This window comes from Balaenoptera borealis, assembly GCF_965194805.1.
Source record: "Balaenoptera borealis genome assembly, chromosome: 2".
NCBI lineage: Eukaryota > Metazoa > Chordata > Mammalia > Artiodactyla > Balaenopteridae > Balaenoptera > Balaenoptera borealis.
This window is the reverse complement of record NC_138867.1, coordinates 129,063,187-129,084,837: the sequence shown is the minus strand read 5'-3', so window position 1 is coordinate 129,084,837 and position 21,651 is coordinate 129,063,187. Positions and strand designations below refer to the sequence as shown.

At 46.4% G+C, this 21,651-nt stretch overlaps 1 protein-coding gene and 1 pseudogene across 4 annotated transcripts in view; one reads left to right on the top strand and one right to left on the bottom strand.

Moving 5' to 3' along the window:
* Positions 1-18,923, top strand: part of ANXA6 (annexin A6) — a 54,799-nt gene extending 35,876 nt beyond the window's left edge. For 2 of the 3 annotated variants that reach the window (XM_082381483.1, XM_082381484.1), the window contains exons 20-26: positions 601-654; positions 5,682-5,699; positions 6,486-6,579; positions 7,825-7,920; positions 10,658-10,716; positions 12,076-12,198; positions 18,515-18,923. In XM_082381483.1, the coding sequence (XP_082237609.1) occupies positions 601-654; positions 5,682-5,699; positions 6,486-6,579; positions 7,825-7,920; positions 10,658-10,716; positions 12,076-12,198; positions 18,515-18,574 (504 nt within the window). In that variant the 3' untranslated portion in view covers positions 18,575-18,923. The remainder of the gene's footprint in view (positions 1-600; positions 655-5,681; positions 5,700-6,485; positions 6,580-7,824; positions 7,921-10,657; positions 10,717-12,075; positions 12,199-18,514) is intronic. The other variant, XM_082381485.1, reaches the window with a different exon arrangement.
* LOC309623083 (N-acetyllactosaminide beta-1,3-N-acetylglucosaminyltransferase 2 pseudogene) lies at positions 13,929-18,020 on the bottom strand (annotated as a pseudogene). The gene is made up of 2 exons: positions 18,011-18,020; positions 13,929-16,526 (listed from the first exon to the last, which is right to left on the bottom strand). The product of its transcript is annotated as an N-acetyllactosaminide beta-1,3-N-acetylglucosaminyltransferase 2 pseudogene (transcript).
* Positions 18,924-21,651: the final 2,728 nt, after the last annotated feature.

Below are 21,651 nucleotides of genomic sequence, written 5' to 3'. Positions count from 1 at the left end.
GTGAATTCACGGCCCCAGGCCTGCTTGGCCCTGTGGGTCCCTGGGAGTGGGGGAAGGGTTGCTGCAGGGAAGGGCAGGGAGTTAGGAGTCCACTCCTGATGAAGAGAGGATGTCTTCCCCTGCTGCCTCCTCGGAGTCTTACCACTGAGGCAGTTACTACTTGTGCAATGCCTTCTCCATTGTTCACTTTTCAAAGCTGGCTTAGTGCCCCCTTCTCCAGGCAGCCTTCCCTGATTGCCCTCAACCTGGCTTTTTGGGCCCCCAGCTGACAGGACAAAGCCATGTGGGTGACCTTTCCCTGTGTCATCATCCAAGAGCTTCTGTTACCATCTCTTGAATTCTCACAACCCAGGCGCCAGGCCCTGATGCACAGTTATGGCAAGTTCAGTGTGTCTGAGTGAGGCATTGGGCTAAGTGCCTTCCCAATGTTTGTGTTAATGCTCATGACTGCCTACCTTATGAAGGCAGGTTTATTGTCCCCATGTTACACATGAGGGAGAGGGTTCAGAGAGGTGAGTGGCTGAGCAAAGTCCTGTGGCTACTGAGGGACAGAGAGGGTGGATGTTTGGAAGCTGAACTTTCTTACTGGTCCTGCTGCAGGGGAACCGTGAGGAGGGAGGAGAAGATCGGGACCGGGCACGGGAAGATGCCCAGGTGAGACACCCCACCCCACCCCATCCCCTGCCCAGTGACTCCAGCTGACACCTGTCCATGCCAGGCCCTGGCTGTCTGGGAGTGGGGAAGGCATCTGGCAGGACATGGCTGGTGTGACCGGCTACACTTAGACTCTTGGCCCCTGCACCTCTCCACCCTTAGAAGTGAGACTATGACAGTTTCCAGAACTTTCAGAGAGATGCTTGGGAGGGTGGTGCTGATTCTACTGACATTTCCTGTGTGAAGAGTAGAGCTCCGAGCCCTAGACCCTCAGAGCTAGAAGGAACCTATGGATTGTCCAGGTCAGACCCCTCATGTTACAGTTGGAAAATGGAGGCCCTGAGAGCATGAATGGCTCCTGAAAGTCACACAGCAAATCAATGGCCCAGGTGGAATTGACCCAGAGGGCGCTGGTCTGGGAGCTTGCTGGGAAGGGGGCCTAAGTGCTAAATGTCTCAGTTTATTATCTATAAAATGTGACCGAGTTGAAGGGAATGTCCTGGGAGACCTAGAAAGAGAGTTCATCAAGGGCTGGGGTCTTTGTTTTGCTCACTGATGTATCCAAAGTGGCACATGGTTGGTACTCAATATATATCTGTTGTTGAGTGAATAGGGGGGCAGGGGGTTCTATAGGGTCTCTTGGCTGCTCTGCTGCTACCCTGCTTCTAAGGCTGATGAGCTTGAGGTCTGGAGATGGCTTCTCATGGAGGCTGGACAACCCCAAATCCATGTCCCTCTGGGTCCCCATGGATGGGGAGTCCCTGTTGAGGCCATCTGCACTGTCCCACCTCACCTGTGCCTTGTTCCCGGCATCCTCTGGCCCGGCCCAGGTCCAGGGGTTGGGCACAGATACCACAGCCAGTGTTTCCAGCCCCCTTCTTTTACAGTTGGTGGGTTGAAAAGAGCCCTGATAGACTGGGAGTCAGGGCACCAGCCCTGTTCTGAATACTGCCAACAGAGGTGTGAAATGTTACAGCACCATCTGAGCTGAAGAATCTGTAGCTGTAACCCGACAGCTACAGAACCATCACAGTGTGTACTGAGTATGATGCTGAGGCTATTTCATACTTCGATAGGACCCCGTTTTCTTACTGGAGGAAAAATGAAGCCCCTTACCTATCCAAGGGTACAGTTTCTAAGTGGCCATGGTGTGATTTGAAGCCAGGCCTGCCTGACTCCAAAACCTGCACTTAATACCATTTAATATCCTCCAGGACCCAGTATAGTAATTTCCCTGCAGCTTCCAAACCATGTAGCTGCTGGTGTCTAGTTTTCCTGCCCCTTGTTTGGAATACAGTTGTCAGAAGCTGCAGGGTTCCATTCAGATAAGGTATTCCAAATGTGTTATAGATATGTTTATGGAGGCTAGCCTGGGAACCCAGTCTAGGGAAGCCCCCTAGACTGGCTTGCTGAGGCCACATTTCATCCCCTCATTCAGCAGGTATTTATTAAGTACTGCTGTGAGCAGCCCCATTGTGCCGTTAAGGGTCTTTGAACCTGGCTTCCTCCTGAAAGCTCACCCCAAATCCATCCATCACCCTGAAATTCATCCTCCGGGGAATTCTGCTTGGTGCCTGGTCCGCCTAGGAGGCTATGCTTCTAGTTGCTGCCAGCAGGGGGCAATGGTGGACCTTGCCGGCAGCCACTTTTCAGGAGAGAAGCCAGGAGAGAGAACCTGGGTGGAGTCAACCAAGGGAGCCAGAGCCAGGCCCCGCCCAACTCAGCTGCTTCTCCAGATTCACAGTTGCTAGACCCTGATCTTAGTGTGGACTCATTTCCTTATAGCTAGAAATATTTTGTTTCTCAAGTAATACATATTCTTTTGTTGAAACTTTAGAAAATAGACAAGCAAAACCAGAAACAAAACCCCATAACCTACTACTAATAATAGCTATTGTTAATATTTTAGAATATATTATTCTAGTTGTCTTTTTATGTATTTATAAAAATGGATTCCTGATTTATAACAGTTAAAAATGAGTATTCTGTGAATACGGTAACATATCATTTTTAAAAAATCAATAGCATCATTTAATGGCTAAATACTCTTCCATTTAAGAATCTACCAAACTTCTTTTAAAAAGCCCTCTCCCTGGTAACCAACTCTCATCACATTCATGATTTTTTTCCTTAGAATAGATTTCTAGAGGTGCATTGGGAATGCTGGAGGAAACTGTATGCAAAAATTGAAGGCATTTCATATGCAGAGCCAAGGTCCCCCAGAAAAATAATGACATTAGTGCTTGACGGTGTGTGCTTGCTGGTTTTACACCTCCTCCTTCCCAGGCTCTCGCTCTGGGCATCGAGAACAACCTCAAGCTCTTGGAAATCTGGGTCTGTTATGATCAGGTGACATATGGCCAGTGTTTATCTGTTGCCCCACAGTATTGCAGATAGCTTGCCCTTTACTCTCAGTGTTCCAGTGTGAGCAGTAAATCATGTAAATGATCTAATTATTATAGAGCCAGAGTGAAATGAAGAATTGTGGCCATTTTTAGATAATTCAATCTCCAGGTTATTTTTTAATATAACAGCTTTATTGAAATATAATTTGCATACTATCTATTGACCTATTTAAAGAATACAATTCGGTGGTTGCTAGTGTCTTCACAGACTTGTGCAACCATCACCACAATAATTTTAGAACATTTCATCACCCTAAAAAGAAACCCTGTTCATATTGCGGTTCCTCTTATTTCCTCCCAACCCCCCAGCCCTAGGCAACCACTAATCTACTTTCTGTCTATATAGATTTACCTATTCTGGACATTTCATATAAATGGAATCCTACAATATATGGCCTTTTGTGGCTACTTTCTTTCACTTTATTATAATATTTTCACAGTTTGTCCATATCATAGTATATATCAGTACTTTATTCCTTTCCATTGCCAAATAATATTTCATTGTATGGATATATTACTTTTTTTTTTTTTTAACCTCCATTCATCAGCTAATAGACATTTGGGTTGTTTCTACTTTTTAGCTATTATGAATAATGCTACCATAAACATTTGTGCACAAGTTTTTATGTGCACGTATGTTTTCATTTCTCTTGGGTGTATGTCTACGAGTAGAATTGCTGGGTCATGTGATAACTCTAACTTTTGGAGATTAATTTTGGCATGAAAGGGCTCAGCTAATAAGGAAAAGCTTTTGTGTTGAATATCTGGAAAATTATTGTAGTTACCCACTGCATTTTTCATATTACAAATAGGATGGTCTTAAAGTGCTTTGAAAAAACAAATATATCTGGGGGTTCTCTCATCCAAATAAGTAAAGAATCTTTGACACTTTAGATTACATTTTGTTTAATTTTTTAAACATTTCCCTCTTTTTAATAGCAATACTAGACTTTTTAGCATAACTTTTTTAAAAAACCTGTGGTAAAATACACGTAACACATCGTACAATTTACCATCTTAACCTTTTTGAAGTGTACACTTCATTGGCATTAAGTCCATTCACGCTGTTGTGCAGCTATCTCCACCATCCATCCACTGATCTCTTCATCTTGCAAAACTGAAACTCTGTACCCATTAAACAGCAACTACCTACTCCCCCTCCCCCCAGCCCCTGGCAACCACCACTCTGCTGTCTCCATGAAGTTGACTACTCTAGGGACCTCATATATTTGAAATCATACAGTATTTGTCCTTTTGTAACTGGCTTATTTCACTTAGCATAATGTCCTCAAGGTGCAACCAGGTTGTTTTTAATATGGAAAAGTGATAATAAAAACCAGAAGCATCCCATAATCCTAGTAGCTCTGATAACTCCTATTTGACTTAAAAAAAAAAAAAATTAACATATTTGCATGTTGAGGAAATGTAAACATAAAATTTCAGGAAAAATAAAGCAAAATGCAAAATCTCTTCCCCCCGGTCCTTCTCCTTGAAGAAGGTAAACCACTGTCAACAGTATCTTGACTACCCCTCCAGCACAACTTCCCAGTAAATATGTAAGAGTGAGCATACATTTATCTTTTCTCATCTAGATAAAAGGAACACTTATACACAGCATGCTGTATTTGACTTTTTTGCTTAATTTAAATGGAAACTCTCTCCTTATCAGCCCTGTAGTCCAGTCTCATTCTTTTTACTAGCTGCGTGGATTTCCATTACTAAATGAACCATTGCCTGTTTAACAAGTGATCTAGTAATGGTTTCCAGTTTTTCTCTATTACAGTGAATAATATTTCCAAAGACTTTTGCTGGTTTATTTGTGAGAGAAATTCCTAGCAACGTATAGTTGCTTGATCAAGCGGTGTGTGCATTTTGAGTTTTGATAGACATTAAAAATTTATTTAATGAAAAGGTTTCTAAAGCCTAAGGCTATTGAGATGTTTATAAAGAGGATGATTTCAGTCTGCCCAATAGAATAAAGTAGTTGGCAGAGTTTCGGAAAAAAAAGAAAAGGCAAAACTCAGTCTGGGGTACACAGGACTGGCTATATTCTGTTCCCAGGCCCTGCGAGTCACAGCTATTTGCCTAACAAAATAGTGTCCTAACCTCAGAATTTTGTGTTCAGCATAACGTGATGATGAAAATTCACCCTTGTAAGATGACTTGAACAGCTGGCATCTTCCCACCTGATCGGCTGCACGTCCACTCCAGGCCTCAGCTTTCCTGTCTCCTGTCTGTAACATGAGGGGGTAAATGACAGGTCTCCTGAGGACCCTTCAACTCCAAATGTGGTAAAAGGTGTAGGAAACAGGGCACGTCGAACGTCGAACGTCTCGGTGGCTCTGAGGAGTCGCCCTAGGTTGCCAGGCATGAGGGGTAGAGTGTCCTGTCCTGTGCCCGCCTCTTGCCCCTCCAGTAAACACTTTCATCGTGAATTCCTAGACCTGTCCTCATTTTGAGCTCCAGCCCAAAGGTCAGGGGAAGGTGTCTCCTCCCAGCCCCTTCCCTGCCCCCCACTGTGGGACCTCTGCCACCCCGAGCCAGACTCCCTCCCCTGCACCCCAGGGCCCCCTCTGACTCTTGCCTTCCCCTCTCTCTCTCCTGTCTCCTCCTTGCTCTCAGGTGGCTGCTGAGATCTTGGTGAGTGCCCTATTCTTCACGTGGATTTTAACGGTCTGAGTCTGGCTGTGCCTCTGGGCGGAGCTGAGGGGCAGAGTCAGGCAGTGATCTGGGGGCGTGCCCCCCAGGTTCTCTCTCTCCCCTTCAGGGCCTCCAAAGAACCCCGGTGGGTGACATATGGGCCGGGCAAGTGTTTCCCAAAACTTCACCACTCACCGTCCGCCTGATTTGTGCCACATACCACCAGATGTGAATAGTTTTCTTTAAATGGACTCTTTTCATTTTAACCCAAAATGAGTTATTTTAAAGGAAATTTCATATCTATATAAATAGAACTGATAGCTGGCTAGAAGATCACTGTGGAAGCCTACATATGCGGTGTGTAAAAATATGTTTGCCTGTTTACCCCACTTGGGGGAACACTGGCTAGGCCATTTTTCCTTGCACACGTGCACAGACGCACTTCCCCAGAGGGGCTTTCAGAGGGGTTTAAAGATAGAAGGAGAGCTCTGAGTCTCCATGCCCAGTGCCTGTTTGCCTCTCCCCTGAGCCCAGTCCCGTGACCCTGAGGCCAGGGTGGAAGTGCTCTGTGCTCAGCTCCTCTGGGTGAGCCCACGGGGTCTCTGGGAACTGAAGCGGGGATGTGGAGTCCGAGGAAGAAGGAAGGGGCCAACGTCAGCCTCCTTGGGTGGCTGAGTTAGCCCAGCTTCTAACTGCCCTCGGCCCAGGCAGACACGAAAGTGAATAACAAACAAGGCTTTCTCGTGTCTTCCCTCTCACATTCTCGCCCCGACCTGGGCTCTGCAGGAAATAGCAGACACGACCAGTGGAGACAGATCTTCCCTGGAGACACGTTTCATGACGATCCTCTGCACGCGTAGCTATCAGCACCTCCGGAGAGGTGAGGCCTGACCCCCTCCCCTTCCCAAGTCAGCAGGAAGATCCCCTATAGTCTTGACAATAGGAGCCAGATGCCCACCCACCCACTCCTTACCCTAGCAAGGGAGTATGGTGGCCGATGGGGACCAGGAGCCAGGTCTAGTCCTGGCTCTGCTGCTAACGGCATCATTCAGCCTCGGGCCAACTCTCTTCACCTCCTTTGGGAAGCACGTGGGATGCCTGGGATAAGAGATGGCAGGTGGCTTTTCCCTCCACTCCAGTGGGTTGGTAGTGGCTGCCTAGCTGTGTTGGGAAGGAGTCGAAGGTTCTGTGTCACGATTCTTTGGTGACGTCTGCCAGGGGCCAGGCGGTGAGGGGTGATAATGACACAAGGACCATGTACACACACAGGCTGCCACGTGCACAGGGCACACCTGTATGTGGTGGCCCTGACATTAGGTGATGATGAAGTGCCCTTACCACTAAGACATGGACATTTTGATGTGCATATGCCTGGCACTTGCCAGTAAAAGTGCTTTAGCACGGTGACTGAAAGAACGGACTTGGGAGCTGGAATGCCTTCATTCAGATCTCCCACTTATCAGCTCTGTGACCCTGGGCAAGTTACTGAATATCAGTGCCTTAATTCCCTTAGCTATAAATTTAGGATTTTAATTCTACCTCACATGACTGTTGTGAGGGTACAAAAAATAAATACACAAAAAGCACTTAGCACCTGGTAACTTCCTTGGTGTTATCATTGTGATCACTTACATTGGTCTCTATCCCGACTTCCCTGGTGGTCCAGTGGTAAAGACTCCACGCTTCCACTGCAGGGGACATGGGTTCGATCCCTGGTCGGGGAACTGAGATCCCGCGTGCCTCAGCACAGCAAACAAGCAAACGAACAAACAAAAACGCCATCCAGGAGGAAGGGGAGGCCCAGAAAGGGGGAGGGGTTCACCCCAGGTCACTTGGTAAGCTTGTGGCAGAGCTGTGAATAGGACACATGCTCCTTCTACTACCCATGCCTGGGTTCCTGGAACTTGTCCAAAGCTCTGGGGCAGTGTCTGACTTGATAGAGATCTGGCTCTGAGCTCCAGGCAGCCCTGAGGTCAGAACACCCCTTCCACAACAGTCCTGACCAATGCATTTAGGTCTGGGCTGCAGCCATACCTGCTGCTGGGTGGGTTGGGGACGGGTGACCTTCCCCCCTTCCTCTGAGTCAAAGCTCACCTCCCACCTCCGGGGCTTCTCTTGGGGCCAGTCTTCCAGGAGTTCATCAAGATGACCAACTATGACGTGGAACACACCATCAAGAAGGAGATGTCCGGGGATGTCAGAGATGTGTTTGTGGCCATTGGTAACTGGTGGGGACCAAGGGAAAGGGCTGGGGGGCACAGGGAACATGGCCAGATTCACTGGATGAGTGTGGCCTGTATAGTTTCCTAAGCTACTAGTACTGGAAAATAAGCACTGCCACTTCTTGGGCTCTGCCTATGTGTGATTGGCAGGATAACACAAGAACTTGTTCTGGGTTGCAGGGCAGGATGAGGAAACAGCGCTCTCTGGGGAAGTGGCTGGGAGGGTGATGGCCAGGCTGGTTAGGGGGTGCAGTGTCCTGCAGGACTTGGGTGTGTACACACACACACACACACACACACACACCTACACCTACCTTTCCCTCCTCCCAGCACCTGGATCTCTTTGGTTACTCTCTTATTGTGTAATTTGAGTTCTTGCCTTTGAAAAAGTCTTTCCCCTTTTGGATCTCAATTTCTCCATGTGTATAAACGGATGAGTAGATACGAGCAAAGGTCAAACTTGTTTTTATTAGTATTAGTGATTAGCAGTATCTTATTTATGACTACAAAATGCATTGTATTGATGCACATATTTTCTTCATCTTACCTGGAGGTTTCAGTGAAAGGTTTTCACATAATTGCCATCAATTACAGGATGCATCTTGATTTCAGGGACTTCAAATTCGAGGAAAAGGTGTTTTAGAACAGATGGAGCAGAGGTGTTATTGTTGTGATGTTATTATTTAACTTTCAGTGGGTCTTTACCACCTGGGAACAATACCTAGGAGGCAGAATAGCATAGTGAATCCGGGTAGAGTCCCAGCCGTGCCACTTACTATCTGTACAGTTACATCCGTTGGCAAGTCACAGAAACCCTGTGCCTCAGTTTTCCTCTTCTGTAAGGTGGATGTGATAATAGTACACAGATTTAAATGAGTTAATTATACAACACTTAAAAACATTGCCCCCTGGCACATAGAATGCACTGGATGAATGTTAGCTTCTATTATTATTTCCTGCCAGGCACTGTGTGAAGCCAGTTGCACACAGCTTTGGTTGAATCCTTATGAGGTGCTTTTATCTGCTTATTTTACGAACTGAGACACTGAGGTTCAGAAAGGTTACATATCAGTAGTGGAGGCAGGACTCACACCAGAGGCCGCCCGAGCCCAAAGCTCACGCTCGTATTAATCACCAGAGTGGTTGGTCTATGGAGACACGTCTAGACCTCGCTTTCCTCGTGTTTCTCCCTCTGTCCTCTCTCCTCCCACCTAGACCATGTGTATGTGTGTGTGCACGAGTGTGCATACTGACACACCACTCCACCTCCTTCCATCCCACGGCAGGCCCCGGGGTCCTCTGAGACAGATGGCGGGCTTCAGGTTCTGGGGAAGGTTTTCGGGGTCGGTTGCAGAGGATGGAAGTTTCTACCCAGTCTGCTCCTTAACCACACTGACTGAGCCCCAAGCTCCGAGTCAGAGTCAGGGCAGGCTCCTTGGGGGAGGTGATGGGACTGGGGATGTGGACTCGGGAGGTAAAGTAGTGGAAGGCAGACAGCAAACTTCTCCTTACCAGGAGGACAGAGGCACAAAGGAATTCACAGAATGTTCAGAGAATGGGGGACAGAGGCAACGAGAGAGCAGAGGCAGGCAGGAGCTTTGATTTTCAGGCCAAGGACCTTAGGGTTTGTCTGGGAGGTGGCAGGGAGCTACATAGGACCTGGGAAGGTCAGTATGGAATGTGGTCTTTCCCACGGGTTCCCGAGCCTGCTGCAGGGGAGGGTACAGGCCTGTCTCCTGCGTGACTGTGCCCTTGGGATGCACAGCTTCAGCCTCTCGCCCCCTGCCTTCGTGATAGAGATACTTTTATATCCAGAGTCATTCTGGCTTTCTGGTCCTGGCGTCTGATTCCTCCTCCTTAAGCTGTCTGAGACACCCTCCCGCGCCCCTGAGCTCTGGAGCCTTGGAATCCAGCAGCTGCTGAGGGCTAGAGACCCCCAGGCCTTGCGAAAGTGTGGGAGGTTGTTAGGCAGGCAGTATCTGGGGTAGGGGTGGGTGGGCAGCAGGGGCTGCCAATGGGGCAAGAGTGGGCAACACTCAGCCCTAGGGATTGGCACCGAGCCCTAAATTATACTGACAGACATTCTTTGGCATAGTATTTCTCGCAATCAGTAGTTTTCAAACATTAGGCTGCACCAGAATGGAGTGATCAACCATCTGGGTTTGTGCTAAAACCAGGAATGTCCCAGGAAAAGTGGGATGCGTTGGTCACCCACCTTCCGAGTTGCAGATTCAGCACATCTCGGGTGGGTATGAGAATGTGCATTTCTACCAAGCTCCCAGATGATGCTGATGCCTTCCAGGCACTATACTTTGAGAACTTCTGCTTGAAATATTCCTTGAATCTGGTGGGTCTCTAGGGTGGAGCCCAAAACCTGAGTTTTAAACAAGTTCTTCTTTGATTCTGATGCCCTTAGAAGTTTGAGGCCCTGTACCTTGGGTTCACGAGTGGTTTCTTCCCTTTGAGTCCTCTACTAGCCTTAGTTAGCTGCAAGCACCTTAGCAGGAAGCGAGTTGCAACCCAGTGAGAGCCAGGTCTAGGGATGAGACAGAGGAGGCGGCGTCAGGAAGAGGGAGTGAAAGTGTCAGGCCCTGGATATGACCCTGGCGTTGGCAACGATCCTGGGCCCAGGTTGCGGATAGAGGAGATGCTACTTCTCTAGCAGCAGTAGCGGCCCATGGTCTGGGCACATCTCCTCTGACCAGGTTCCCTGCATCTCTTTCCTCTTCCTACCAGTTCAAAGTGTGAAGAATAAGCCTCTCTTCTTTGCCGACAAACTTTACAAATCTATGAAGGTAAGAAAACTTAACTTGTCTGTTCCTTTCCCTTCGAGCACTTCTGCCCCCACAAACACAGATGTGCGCCATCCCCTGGATCAGGAATTGTGTTTGTTTCCACCCATTTGATACGTATCAGCATCTGCCTCATGCCTGGTTCTAGGAGAGTAGTTCTCAACCAGGGTTTACGTTGCCCCCCCCCCCCCCGGGAAACATGTGACAATGTTCAGACTCATTTTGGTTGTCACAACTTGGGGAGTGTTGCTTTTTGCATCTGGTGGGTAGAGAGCAGGGTTGCTGCTAAACATCCTACAATGTACAGGACAGATCCCCGCAACAGAGAATGATCTGGTCCCAGGCGCCAAGGTTGAGAAACTTATCCTGGGGACTCAGGGCTGAAAAGGACAGTCTCTGCCCCTTGGAGCTCACATTCGAGCAGATGACACAGTGTCTCCTATGACCAATGATCACGAAAGGAAGCAAGTGCTCAGCTCTGGGACTAGCGCTGGCTTCTTGAAAACCCAAGCCAGTCTGGCCACCCTCTCAGCCCAGCAAGTAGAGTGTCAGCTGCTGACAGAGCCTGGGCAGGCAGTTTGGTGGGAGCGAGCCTGAGAGCCCTGTCAGCCTGCTGTCCACAAACATGACAGCCGTCTCCTGAGCCCCCGCCATGTGCCGGCTCTGATTCCTCAGCTGGTGTTCAGAGCTCCTTGGGGAGCAGAGGTGGGCCTTGGCTGCCCATATATTTTGTGTCCTGTGTCTGCTCCTTGGGCCCTGTATTAGTTTCCCAGGGCTGCTGTCCCAACTTAAGTGACAACAGAAATGTATTCTTTCACGATTCTAGAGGCCAGAGGTCCAAAATGAAGGTGTTGGCAGGACTGGTTCCATTTGGAGGCCCTGAGGGAGAAACTCTCCCATGCCTTTCTCCTAGCTTCGGGTGGGCGTCTGGAATCCTGGTGTGTCCTGGCTTAAGCATGAGTCCCTCCAGTCTCTGCCTTTATCTGTGTGTATGTCCATGTGTCCTCTTCCTGTAAGGACACCAGTCATTGGATCTAGGGCTCACCCAAATGCAGTAAAACCTCAACTAATTATGTGTGCTAAGACCCTATATCCATATTAGATCACCTTGTAAGGTTCTAGGTGGACATGAATTTGGGGGGCACACTATTCAACTCATACAGATTGTTCTTGCCTCTGTCTGGCCAGTCCTGGCACAGGGGAGTTTGAGTCAGGACTGTTTGTGGAAGACAGAGGCAGGATGTCCCATCGTGGTTTTGGGGGAAAAGGGAGAGAGGCAGAGGGACACCCATGAGTTCCTGCCTGACCTAACCCTGTTTCTCCTCCTGCCCTGTGTTTCTCCCTGTCGCCTGGCTCCACCAGGGTGCTGGCACAGAGGAGAAGACCCTCACCAGGATCATGGTCTCCCGGAGTGAGATCGACCTGCTCAACATCCGGCAGGAGTTCATTGAGAAATACGACAAGTCTCTCCACCAAGCCATTGAGGTGAGGGGCGGGGTGAGAGGTCAGTGGGGGAGCGGTGAGTGTCAGGTGCTTGAACATAGATTAGAAGTCCTTTTTATTCCCAGAATGTTACCTCCTAGAACAGCCAAGACGTTGCTAAATGAGAGTAGACCTGCCTCACTGTTTATACCAAAATAGATTTCAGATGGATGGATCAAAGGCTTATAAAGATTTCCAAATAAAACAAGAGGCTTTTTTTTTTTGGCTTTTTAAAAGCAATTTTATTGGAGTGTAATTTAAATATCATAAATTTTATGATATTTACTCGTTTAAGGGCATCAGTAATTTTTAGTAAAGTTAATGAGTTGTACAGCCTTCACCACAATCCAGTGTTAGAACATTTTCATCACCCCACTGATGTCCCTTGTACCTGTTTACCTATTTCCACCCCCAGCCCTAGGCAGCCTACAAGTGACTTTCTGTCTCTATAGATTTGCCTTTTCTGATTATCTCATGTGAGTGGTATCATGTAATATGTGATTTTTTGTATCTGACTTTTTTCATTTATGAAGCCCATTGCTTTGATTTCGGGGACTGACCAAAATCTTAAAGTTTGATGCTATACTTGGTTGACAAGACCATGAGGAAGCTCACAGGCAGTCTCATAGAGACTTGGTGTAAATGTAACTTGGTAGCACGTCTTTATTATTTTTTTCTTCCAGTTTTATTGAGATATAATTGACATATAGCATAAATAAGTTTAAGGTGTACAGCATGATGATTTGACGTAGATACATCATGAAGTGCTTATCACAATAACTTTAGTGAACATCCATCATCTTATATAGATGCAAAATTAAAGAAATAGTAAATTTTTTTGTGTGTGTGATGAGAACTCTTAGGGTTTACTCTCTTAGCTTTTATATATAACATACAGCAGTGTTAATTATATTTATCATGTTGTACATTACATTCCTAATACTTATTTGTCTTATAGTTTGTACCTTTTGACCGCCTTCATCCAGTTGCCCCTCCCCCATCCCCTACCTCTGGTAAACACAAATCTGATCTCTGTTTCTATGAGTTTGTTTGTATGTTTGTTTGTTTTTGAAGTATAATTGACCTACAACACTAGGTTAGTTCCTGTTATACAACATAGTGATTTTTTTCTATGCATTTCAAAACGATCACCATGATAAGTCTAGTTACAACGTGTCACCATACAAAGATATTAGTTATTGACTATACTCCCCACGCTGTACATTTCATACCCATGACTCATTTATTTTGCAACTGGAAGTTTGTGCCTCTAATCTCCCTCACCTTTTTCTTTCCTCCCTCTACCAGCTCTCCTCTGGCAACCACCTATTTGCTCTCTGTACCTATGACTCTGTTTCTTTTTTTGTTATGTTTGTTCATTTATTTTGTTTGTTAGATTCCGAGTATAAGTGAAACCATACAGTATTTCTCTTTCTCTTTCTTACTTATTTCACTTAGCATATGTTCTAAGTGAACATATGGCAAAGATTTCATTTTTTTAAGGCTGAGTAATATTCCATTGTATGTATATACCACATCTTCTTTATCCATTCATCAATTGATGGGCACTTGGGTTGCTTCCATATCTTAGCTTTGTACATAACGCTGCTATGAACATAGGAATGCATATATCTTTTCTAATTAATATTTTTGTTTTCTTTGGATAAATACCCAGGATTGAAATTGCTGAGTCATATGGTAGTTCTATTTTTAATTTTTTTTTCACATGACAATTAAAAATATGGTGACTTTATTTCTATCTTCTTACAGTCCCCAGTATCACATCTGGTAAGAATCTTCATATCTATAACACAAAAATATCTCAAGAAAGCATGTTACAAGACAGTATATATAAGCAACAGTTGGGCAGAATTCTAGTTCATATTCCTCCCCCCAAAAAAATTTTTTTAATTCAAATATAGCAGTTAACTTTATCTAACATATGTTATACTTACTACTTAAAATACCATGCTCTAGTTAAATAATTCATCAACAACACTGTATACAAATAAAATATTACACAAAATATATTTAAGAAAATGTTTTGGTATTTGATCTGAACAATAAATAAAAACACAGGCACTTCTGCACTGAGACAGGAAAGCAGTCACTACTCAGGATAATAATTTTGTATAAGCAACACGTAACCATATGGCAAGAATAGAATTCTGCAGTTTTAAACTGACAAACCACTGATAAAAAGGTCTGCCACTTAAATCTTTTCACTTAAAGTTCAAAAGTTACATATGCTTTCCTGGTTCACAATGAAAAATCATAAACACAATATGGTTGCCAGGGTCAATTCAATCTTCAGTTTGAAGATTATGGAATCATAGTCATTATTTTCAAATACTAAAAAAGAGAGAACTATCACAACACCACACAGCAAACCAAATACAAGATAGTTAAGCTTTCTCCTTATTATGACCATAAGACCATAACAAGATAAACTGGATGCATGTCACACAGTGATTCCCATTTTGCAAAATTGATTGATTAGATTAACACAAGGAAATGTTGTGGCGGCAGGAAATTTTGAAAGAAGTCAATTTTTCTAGACAATTTAAAAAATTCATCCATATTTCATGAAAATGTTATTCCATTTCAGAAAAAGCATTGAGTCATATATAACAATGTCTTTGTAGCCAATAGGTTTATGAATACCTAAATCGCAGATAGTTCACTCATTATAATGGGAAATAGGGTTATCATCATATGAGAGCAAAACAAAAATAAAACAAAAATAACACGATCAAATTCCAGAAACATGATTTCAGATGACAAGGGGGACAAGTTAGAAAACAATGACCACTAGCCAGCAGGAAGGGTCAGAACCATTCGTCCTGTCATATCCTACATAAAAATTAGGATCTTCTGCTTTCCCTCTTCAGAAAGCACTACACTGAAAGGTTTAGAGACCCTCATATGGATACTACTCATAAAGGCAATTTTGATGGTTTTACATAGAAATTACCTCTAATGTGAGAGAACATAACATGGGAACTATTCGAGATTCATCTTTCTATGCAAAATTTAGTTTGCACATAATTTAGCCACTTAAATAAGCATTTTGCAACCGAGACCAAATATCAATCATCTCTTGAGGTTTTCTACTATGTACCAACATCAAACCTACATAGGAACAAATGTTATTCCTGTTTTTCTCTTCTATATCAAATGTCCTGAAGCCTTTGTGTTTCTCTGGAACGAGGCCAAGTTTCTGAAGGCACATTCCAGTATAAACGTCATCGATGGGGTAGAGAAGGACCTGGTCAGTTACATTTTATAGCCTCAGGGCCAGGTGGCCGGAGTACAGGAATCCACCTCCCCCTGCATAAGGGGGGTAGACGCCAGTGTAAAGAACTTCCGGGACATAGTACTTCAGTTTCTTATCCTGACGAGGTCCAGCATTGGGAATCACATCAACCATAAACAAATCTTTGGCTTTGTTCTTGGAAAAGCTATTCAAGTGATTCAGGATGTGACGGGTGTTCACAAAAATATCATCATCACCCTTGAACACGAACTCAGCATTTGGGCAGGAAGTGCTCACCCACCTGAGAAAGAGTACTTCTTTCAGAGATAAATTGAAGAAGGTATCTCTGTAATTCCACATAAGAATGTCTTGGTGCTTCTCACTCTCAATTTCAGCATATCTGAAAGGTCAGGATGGTTGTCCTCTGCAGGGGTCTGGCCCAATAAGAAGACTCGCACCACTGTTTGGTTCCCCACATTGGTTTCTTTGCCCCAAGATTCCCGAATCGCTTGCCTTCTATCGAAATGTGAAGTAAGGGACTTAATCGCCAGCAATAAGAAGGGCTTCTTTGCACACTTACCTGGTTGGTCTATAAGCAGTGAATAATTTCAACATCTCAAATACAACAGAAAGTCTTTAAATCTGTCTGGCAAACTGTCGAAACCTGAAACTACTGATGTGACCCTCAGGTCAGGTTCACCATAATTCAGATGGCTTATGTTGGAAAATCCGTATGCTTCCCCTGTCTGGTTGGCTAACATGTTCAAAACGGGATTGTACCTCCTGTTCAGCTTTTCTTGTTCCCTGTTCCAATATGCCTTGGGAGGGTCAGATATCTTCCAGAGCTTTTCTTTGGGTATTATTACTTCCCCTTTTCCATTTTTTTCTTGGCTACTGCTTTTGGAGACTGCCACAATCAAATAAATGAAGACATTTACCATCATCAGGATTCCCAACAACCTTATTCTTGGACTTCCAACACTAATTTCTCGTATCTTGTCCGGGAACAGTTCTTGCTCAGCGGGGCCGGGGCGGGCGATCACAGCTGCTTGCACGTCCAGGCAGCTCCGCGGGGCTCAGCCCAGCGACCGCCTCCGCTGCTCTCGCTCCATACGTTGCACCCGCGATGGGCAGCTGGGTGGTGTCTGAGGCGGGACTGCTTGGCCTCGGCTTGGCCCCGGCTCAGCTCACCTCCGGCGTTTGTTCTATTTTTAATTTTTTGAGGAATTTCCATACTGTTCTCCATAGTGGCTGCACCAATTTACATTCCCACCAAGAGTGCACGAGGGTTCTCTTTTTTCTCCACATCCTCACCACTTGTTATTTGTTGTCTTTTTGATAATAGCCGTTCTGACAGGTATGAGGTGATGTCTCCTTGTGATGTAAATTGGTAGCACATCTTTAAAGGGTCGTTTGGCAGTTTAAAATTTTTAAATGCATATACTTTGGACTTGGTAATTCTACTTGTAGGAGTTTATCCTATGGACATAGCCACATGTGTTCTCAAAGACACGTACAGGAATAGTTATGCCAGCATTCTTTTATAGTAGCAAAAGATTGGAAGCCCTTCATACAGAACTGGTTAAATAAATTACAGTGCATCCATATGATAGAGTACAGTACAGCCATGAAAAAGCATGAGGAGTCTCTGTGTGCTGATTTGGGATCTTCTCTAAGTCAAAAATTATGGCCCAGAATAGTATGAATGCTCTGCTGAAAAGGGACATTATACATATATACATATTTGTATATGCATATGGAAAAGCATTGCTAGAAAATCACACAAGTAAATACAACAGTGGCTACCTCTTGATTTAGGAAATTAGGGGTTGGGGTAGGAGGGAGACTTTTATTGTATAATCCTTTGATTTGAATTGTTTACAACAATGATTTTTTTTTTTTTAAAGAGGAAAGTTCCTCTTTTTTTTATATATAACTTTATTTATTTATTTACTTTTGGCTTTGTTGGGTCTTCGTTGCTGCCCTTGGGCTTTCTCTAGTTGTGGCACGTGGGCTCAGTAGTTGTGGCTCGCAGGCTCTAGAGTGCAGGCTCAGTCATTGTGGCCACGGGCTTAGTTGCTCCGTGGCATGCGGGATCTTCCCGGACCAGGGCTCGAACCCGTGTCCCATGCATTGGCAGGCGGATTCTTAACCACTGCGCCACCAGGGAAGTCCTGATGTATTATTTTTAATCATATATCAAAAATTACAAAAACAAAAAATATGATAAAAATGACAGGAGCCCTCTAAAAAGAGGGAGAAAGTCTGCTCCCTCCCCCCCATAGCCCTGTCGTATGCCAGACAATACAACATAAATCCAATGATGGTCACATAAATTCTTGCAAGGGCCTGTTACTCAGTGAGTGCTCGATAATGTTTGTTCAAATAAGGAATCCCGTAACACAGGGGTCCCCAATCCTGGGCCGCAGATCGGTACCGTTCCACAGGCTCTTAGGAACTGGGCCGCACAGCAGGAGGTGAGTGGTGGGTGAGCAAGTGAAGCTTCACCTGTCGCTCCCCATCGCTCGCATTCCCGCTGAACCATCCCCCACCCCTCACCCCCAACCATGGTTCGTGGGAAAATTGTCTTCCACGAAACCGGTCCCCGGTGCCAAAAAGTTTGGGGACCGCTGCCGTAACACTTGTGTTAATGGCCGTGGGGGGAGGGTTAGCAGGGTGCAAGGCAGCCATGGGAGGAGACAACATAGGGGCAGGAACGCTTCACAGAGGAGGGGGCATCTGATGGCAGACAGGATTTGGGGGCAGTGTGGAGGGCGTGCTGGGTGGAGCAATGGTAGGTATATAGGTAGTAAGATGACCAAGATGCTCCCGGAAGGAAGGGGGGAGTTGAAGCCACAGAGCTTCATGAGGGTCAGACCCCACAAGGCCTTGAAGCCAGGCCTAGAGCTTGGACACTTTCCTGAGGACGATGGGGAGCCACGGAAGGGACATGGTCACATTTACGTACTAGGGAGACATCCAGGCTGCCAGCAGCTGGGAGGAGGGGGCCTTGAGGTCATCAGGATTGTTTCACTCACTCTGCTCTCCCTCTATCCCTGCCAGGGCGACACCTCCGGTCACTTCCTGAAGGCCTTGCTGGCTGTCTGTGGAGGCGAGGACTAGGACCGCCGGCGCTGGCGGGCACCTCTGCTAAGAAGTGGTTATCCCCTGCCACGACCCAGCCTGATGCTCCAGCTTCAGAGACTAAAGAAGGGACAGGGGTGGGGGGAGGGGCCGGGGTGGGCTCTTGTCTTCAACTGGGGTTTAGGAAAAGCTCCCACTCCCACTAGCCAGTAAGGGCACGGCACAGTCACTCCTACTCACATCTGAGTGGCTGAAGAACCGTAGCCATTGATCCCGTCCACCTCCGCTCCCCATCTTCCTCCTCCTGCCTTCACAGCTTACGTCCCTTGTCACAGTCCCTGCCCTGGTTTGGGCTTTGTCGAAGCCAAAAACATTCTGAGCCTCTGAATGAAGCGAGTGATGTGTGTGCTTTGCATGGTGGGGTGTGGTGGCAGGTGCCAGTTCTGGGGGTAGGGGGGAGGAAGAAATATCTTCGGGCCAACTGACAGTCCTCCCACCGTTTCACCACCGCCTCTGTCCTGGTTATTGTGCTAGGCCACTGAACCAGGAGTCCAAATACCTGGGTTCAAATTTGTATCCGCCACACACTTGCTTTATGACCTTGCACCAGTCTCTTTCCCTCCCTGAGTCTCTATGTTCTTGGCTACAAAATGAGAGAGTTCGACAAAAAGATCTTGGCTTTGTAACATTGACATTCTAGGATGTGCCTCCAAATCATTTCCTTTCCATTTCTTCTCTCTTTAAATAAAAAGAGACATACAGACACATAAATACATTTCCAAGAGGGATCTGTGGTTTTGACCTAGAACCTGCAGCCCAGATTGTTGCCATTAGAGCTGAGGTGTTAACCTGCCCAGGAGTGACTTTCTATCTTCCCATCCCTTCCTGGGAATCCCGAATGAGGGTCTGAGCTCAGGTCAGCCTGGGAAGGCTGGCGCAGCCGGGTCTGGGTCTTGGGTCTGCTCTCCTCCCTCTGCTACCTGGATGTTTCTCTGTGCATGCTTCATCCATGACATCCGAGCCCAGACTTCCTCTTTTGAACTCTTCAGGGGCACCAGATGTGATCGTGATCTGGGGAGGCCTGTGGAAAGCTTCCACTTTGTGAAAATCAGTGATCAACGGGAGGTCAGCTGCACTTTCTCCATCTCCCTTCCCCCAGCTCTGCTTCTGCCGTGGGACTCAGATCTAAAGTTATCTAGCGACCACGGCATGTGGGTGCCTACTGGCTGGAGGGCTCTGCTCCCTGGCCCGCTGACCTGCCCTCTCCTGCAGTTCAGCGTGTGTTTATTGTAGTTGCTGAGCAGGGAATGGCGTGGGGACGTTGGGAAACGTGCTGCGTCTGGTCTTTTTTTTTTTTTTTCTTTACTTTTTTCTTTTTTTCTTATTTATTTTTTTGGCTGCATTGTGCCTGGCATGCAGGATCTTAGTTCCCCGACCAGGGATCAAACCCGTGCCCCCTGGCAGTGGAAGCACAGTCTTAACCACTAGACCGCCAGGGAAGTCCCGAGTCTGGTCTTGTGTGACCTTGGACCAGCCCCTGCCCTCACTGGGCTTCAGTGACTCCATTTGTACAGTGAGGGGTTGGACCTAACAGTCTCGAAGAGCCCTCTCTTCATCTCTGACGTAATGAGTCTGAAAGTCAGGCAGTTTACCTTGTGTCTTCCCCACTTCCTTCCCTCCACCAGGCTGTGAGCCCAAACCCCATGAGGGTCAGCTGAGAGCTTGTTTGACTCTATGCCCAACTTAATTTAACTGTTAGCGAAGATAAATTAACACAGTGGTTCAGAGCTGTGGAGTCAGACCTTTGCCACTAACTGACCGTGAGCATGTTATCTCTCTGAGCCTCAGTTTCCTCGTTTGTAAGACAGGTCCCAGTCCTACCTATGGCACAGCCTTTGTGGAGTAAATGAAATGATTCGTGGAAGTTTGGGGCTGTCTGGCTCTGAGTCAGCTGCCAGCACCGCCTGCCCTGAGCCAAGCCCCATTGTAGAAGCCGGGAGGTGGCTCCCAAGATGTTTCCTTGAGCTTTGTTTTCAAAAAGTCATCAGCTGCGCACCACAGAGGCATCAGAAGACAAATATGGAAGCGCCTTAAAAGTATGCACCGAGGGGGGACTTTGGTGCTCCAGTGGTTAAGACTCCGTGCTCCCAATGCAGGGGGCACGGGTTTTGATCCCTGGTCGGGAAACTAAGATCCCCTCACGCCACACAGGGCAGCCAAAAAAAAAAAAAAAAAAAAAACTCCGAGGGAAAAATAGTCTGGGGATGGAAAGGAAAGAGTGATGGAATATGAGGCCATGGGAAGACCTCATGAGGCTGAGGGGAATACACAAGTGGAGAAACCAGGAATTTCTAGAATTCCTGGAAAGCAGGAAGAAGGATAGCTCAAACGGAGCACTGGCCGTGTACCAGACACGAAAGTAATCCCTCAACATGCAGTTTTCACTTAAGTTAACTTGAGTTTTCAGTTAAAGTATGTTGCATTCTGGGATTGGTCAGCAGTAGGAGGGGAGACCCTCAGCGTTTTGAGGGGAGGTAGATGAGATTAGAATTGGGAGTTTGCATCCAATTAGAGGACCTTGTAAGTCAGGATTTTATCTCATAACCCAGGGGGAGCCTTTGGAGGTTCTTGGCCAGGGAAGGTAAGCCTCTATGAATTTAAGGAAAGCCTATGAAGGGAGGGTGGCCAGTTGGGAGGCTGCTACAACAGTTGCGCTAAGTCCCAGGTACCTGCAGAGCAAACCCCGCTTTTTTCTTGGAGCTGTGGCAGAGGAGGGAGTGACCACTATTCTGAATCCAAGGCACCTCATTCATTCATTCATCCATCCACTCGTGCACCTTATGCTTACTATGCCTCCTATGTGCCATGCCATGTGCAAGATGCTAAAGATAGAAAAACTTAGACCGTTGTGGTCCTAATCCTTAAAAGATTATGTTCAAGTGTCCCTCCCATCCAGCCGTCTCCAAAACTGTACTAAACAACACTGGAGGTTGTTTCTGTGGCCACAGTTCAACGGAGAGAAGTGGTGGGGACTAAATTAAAACTAAAAGGAAAGAGAAAGCAGAAGCCCAGACGGCTGCTGTCTCAAAGTGGGAGCACAGGAGGATGGTCGTGAT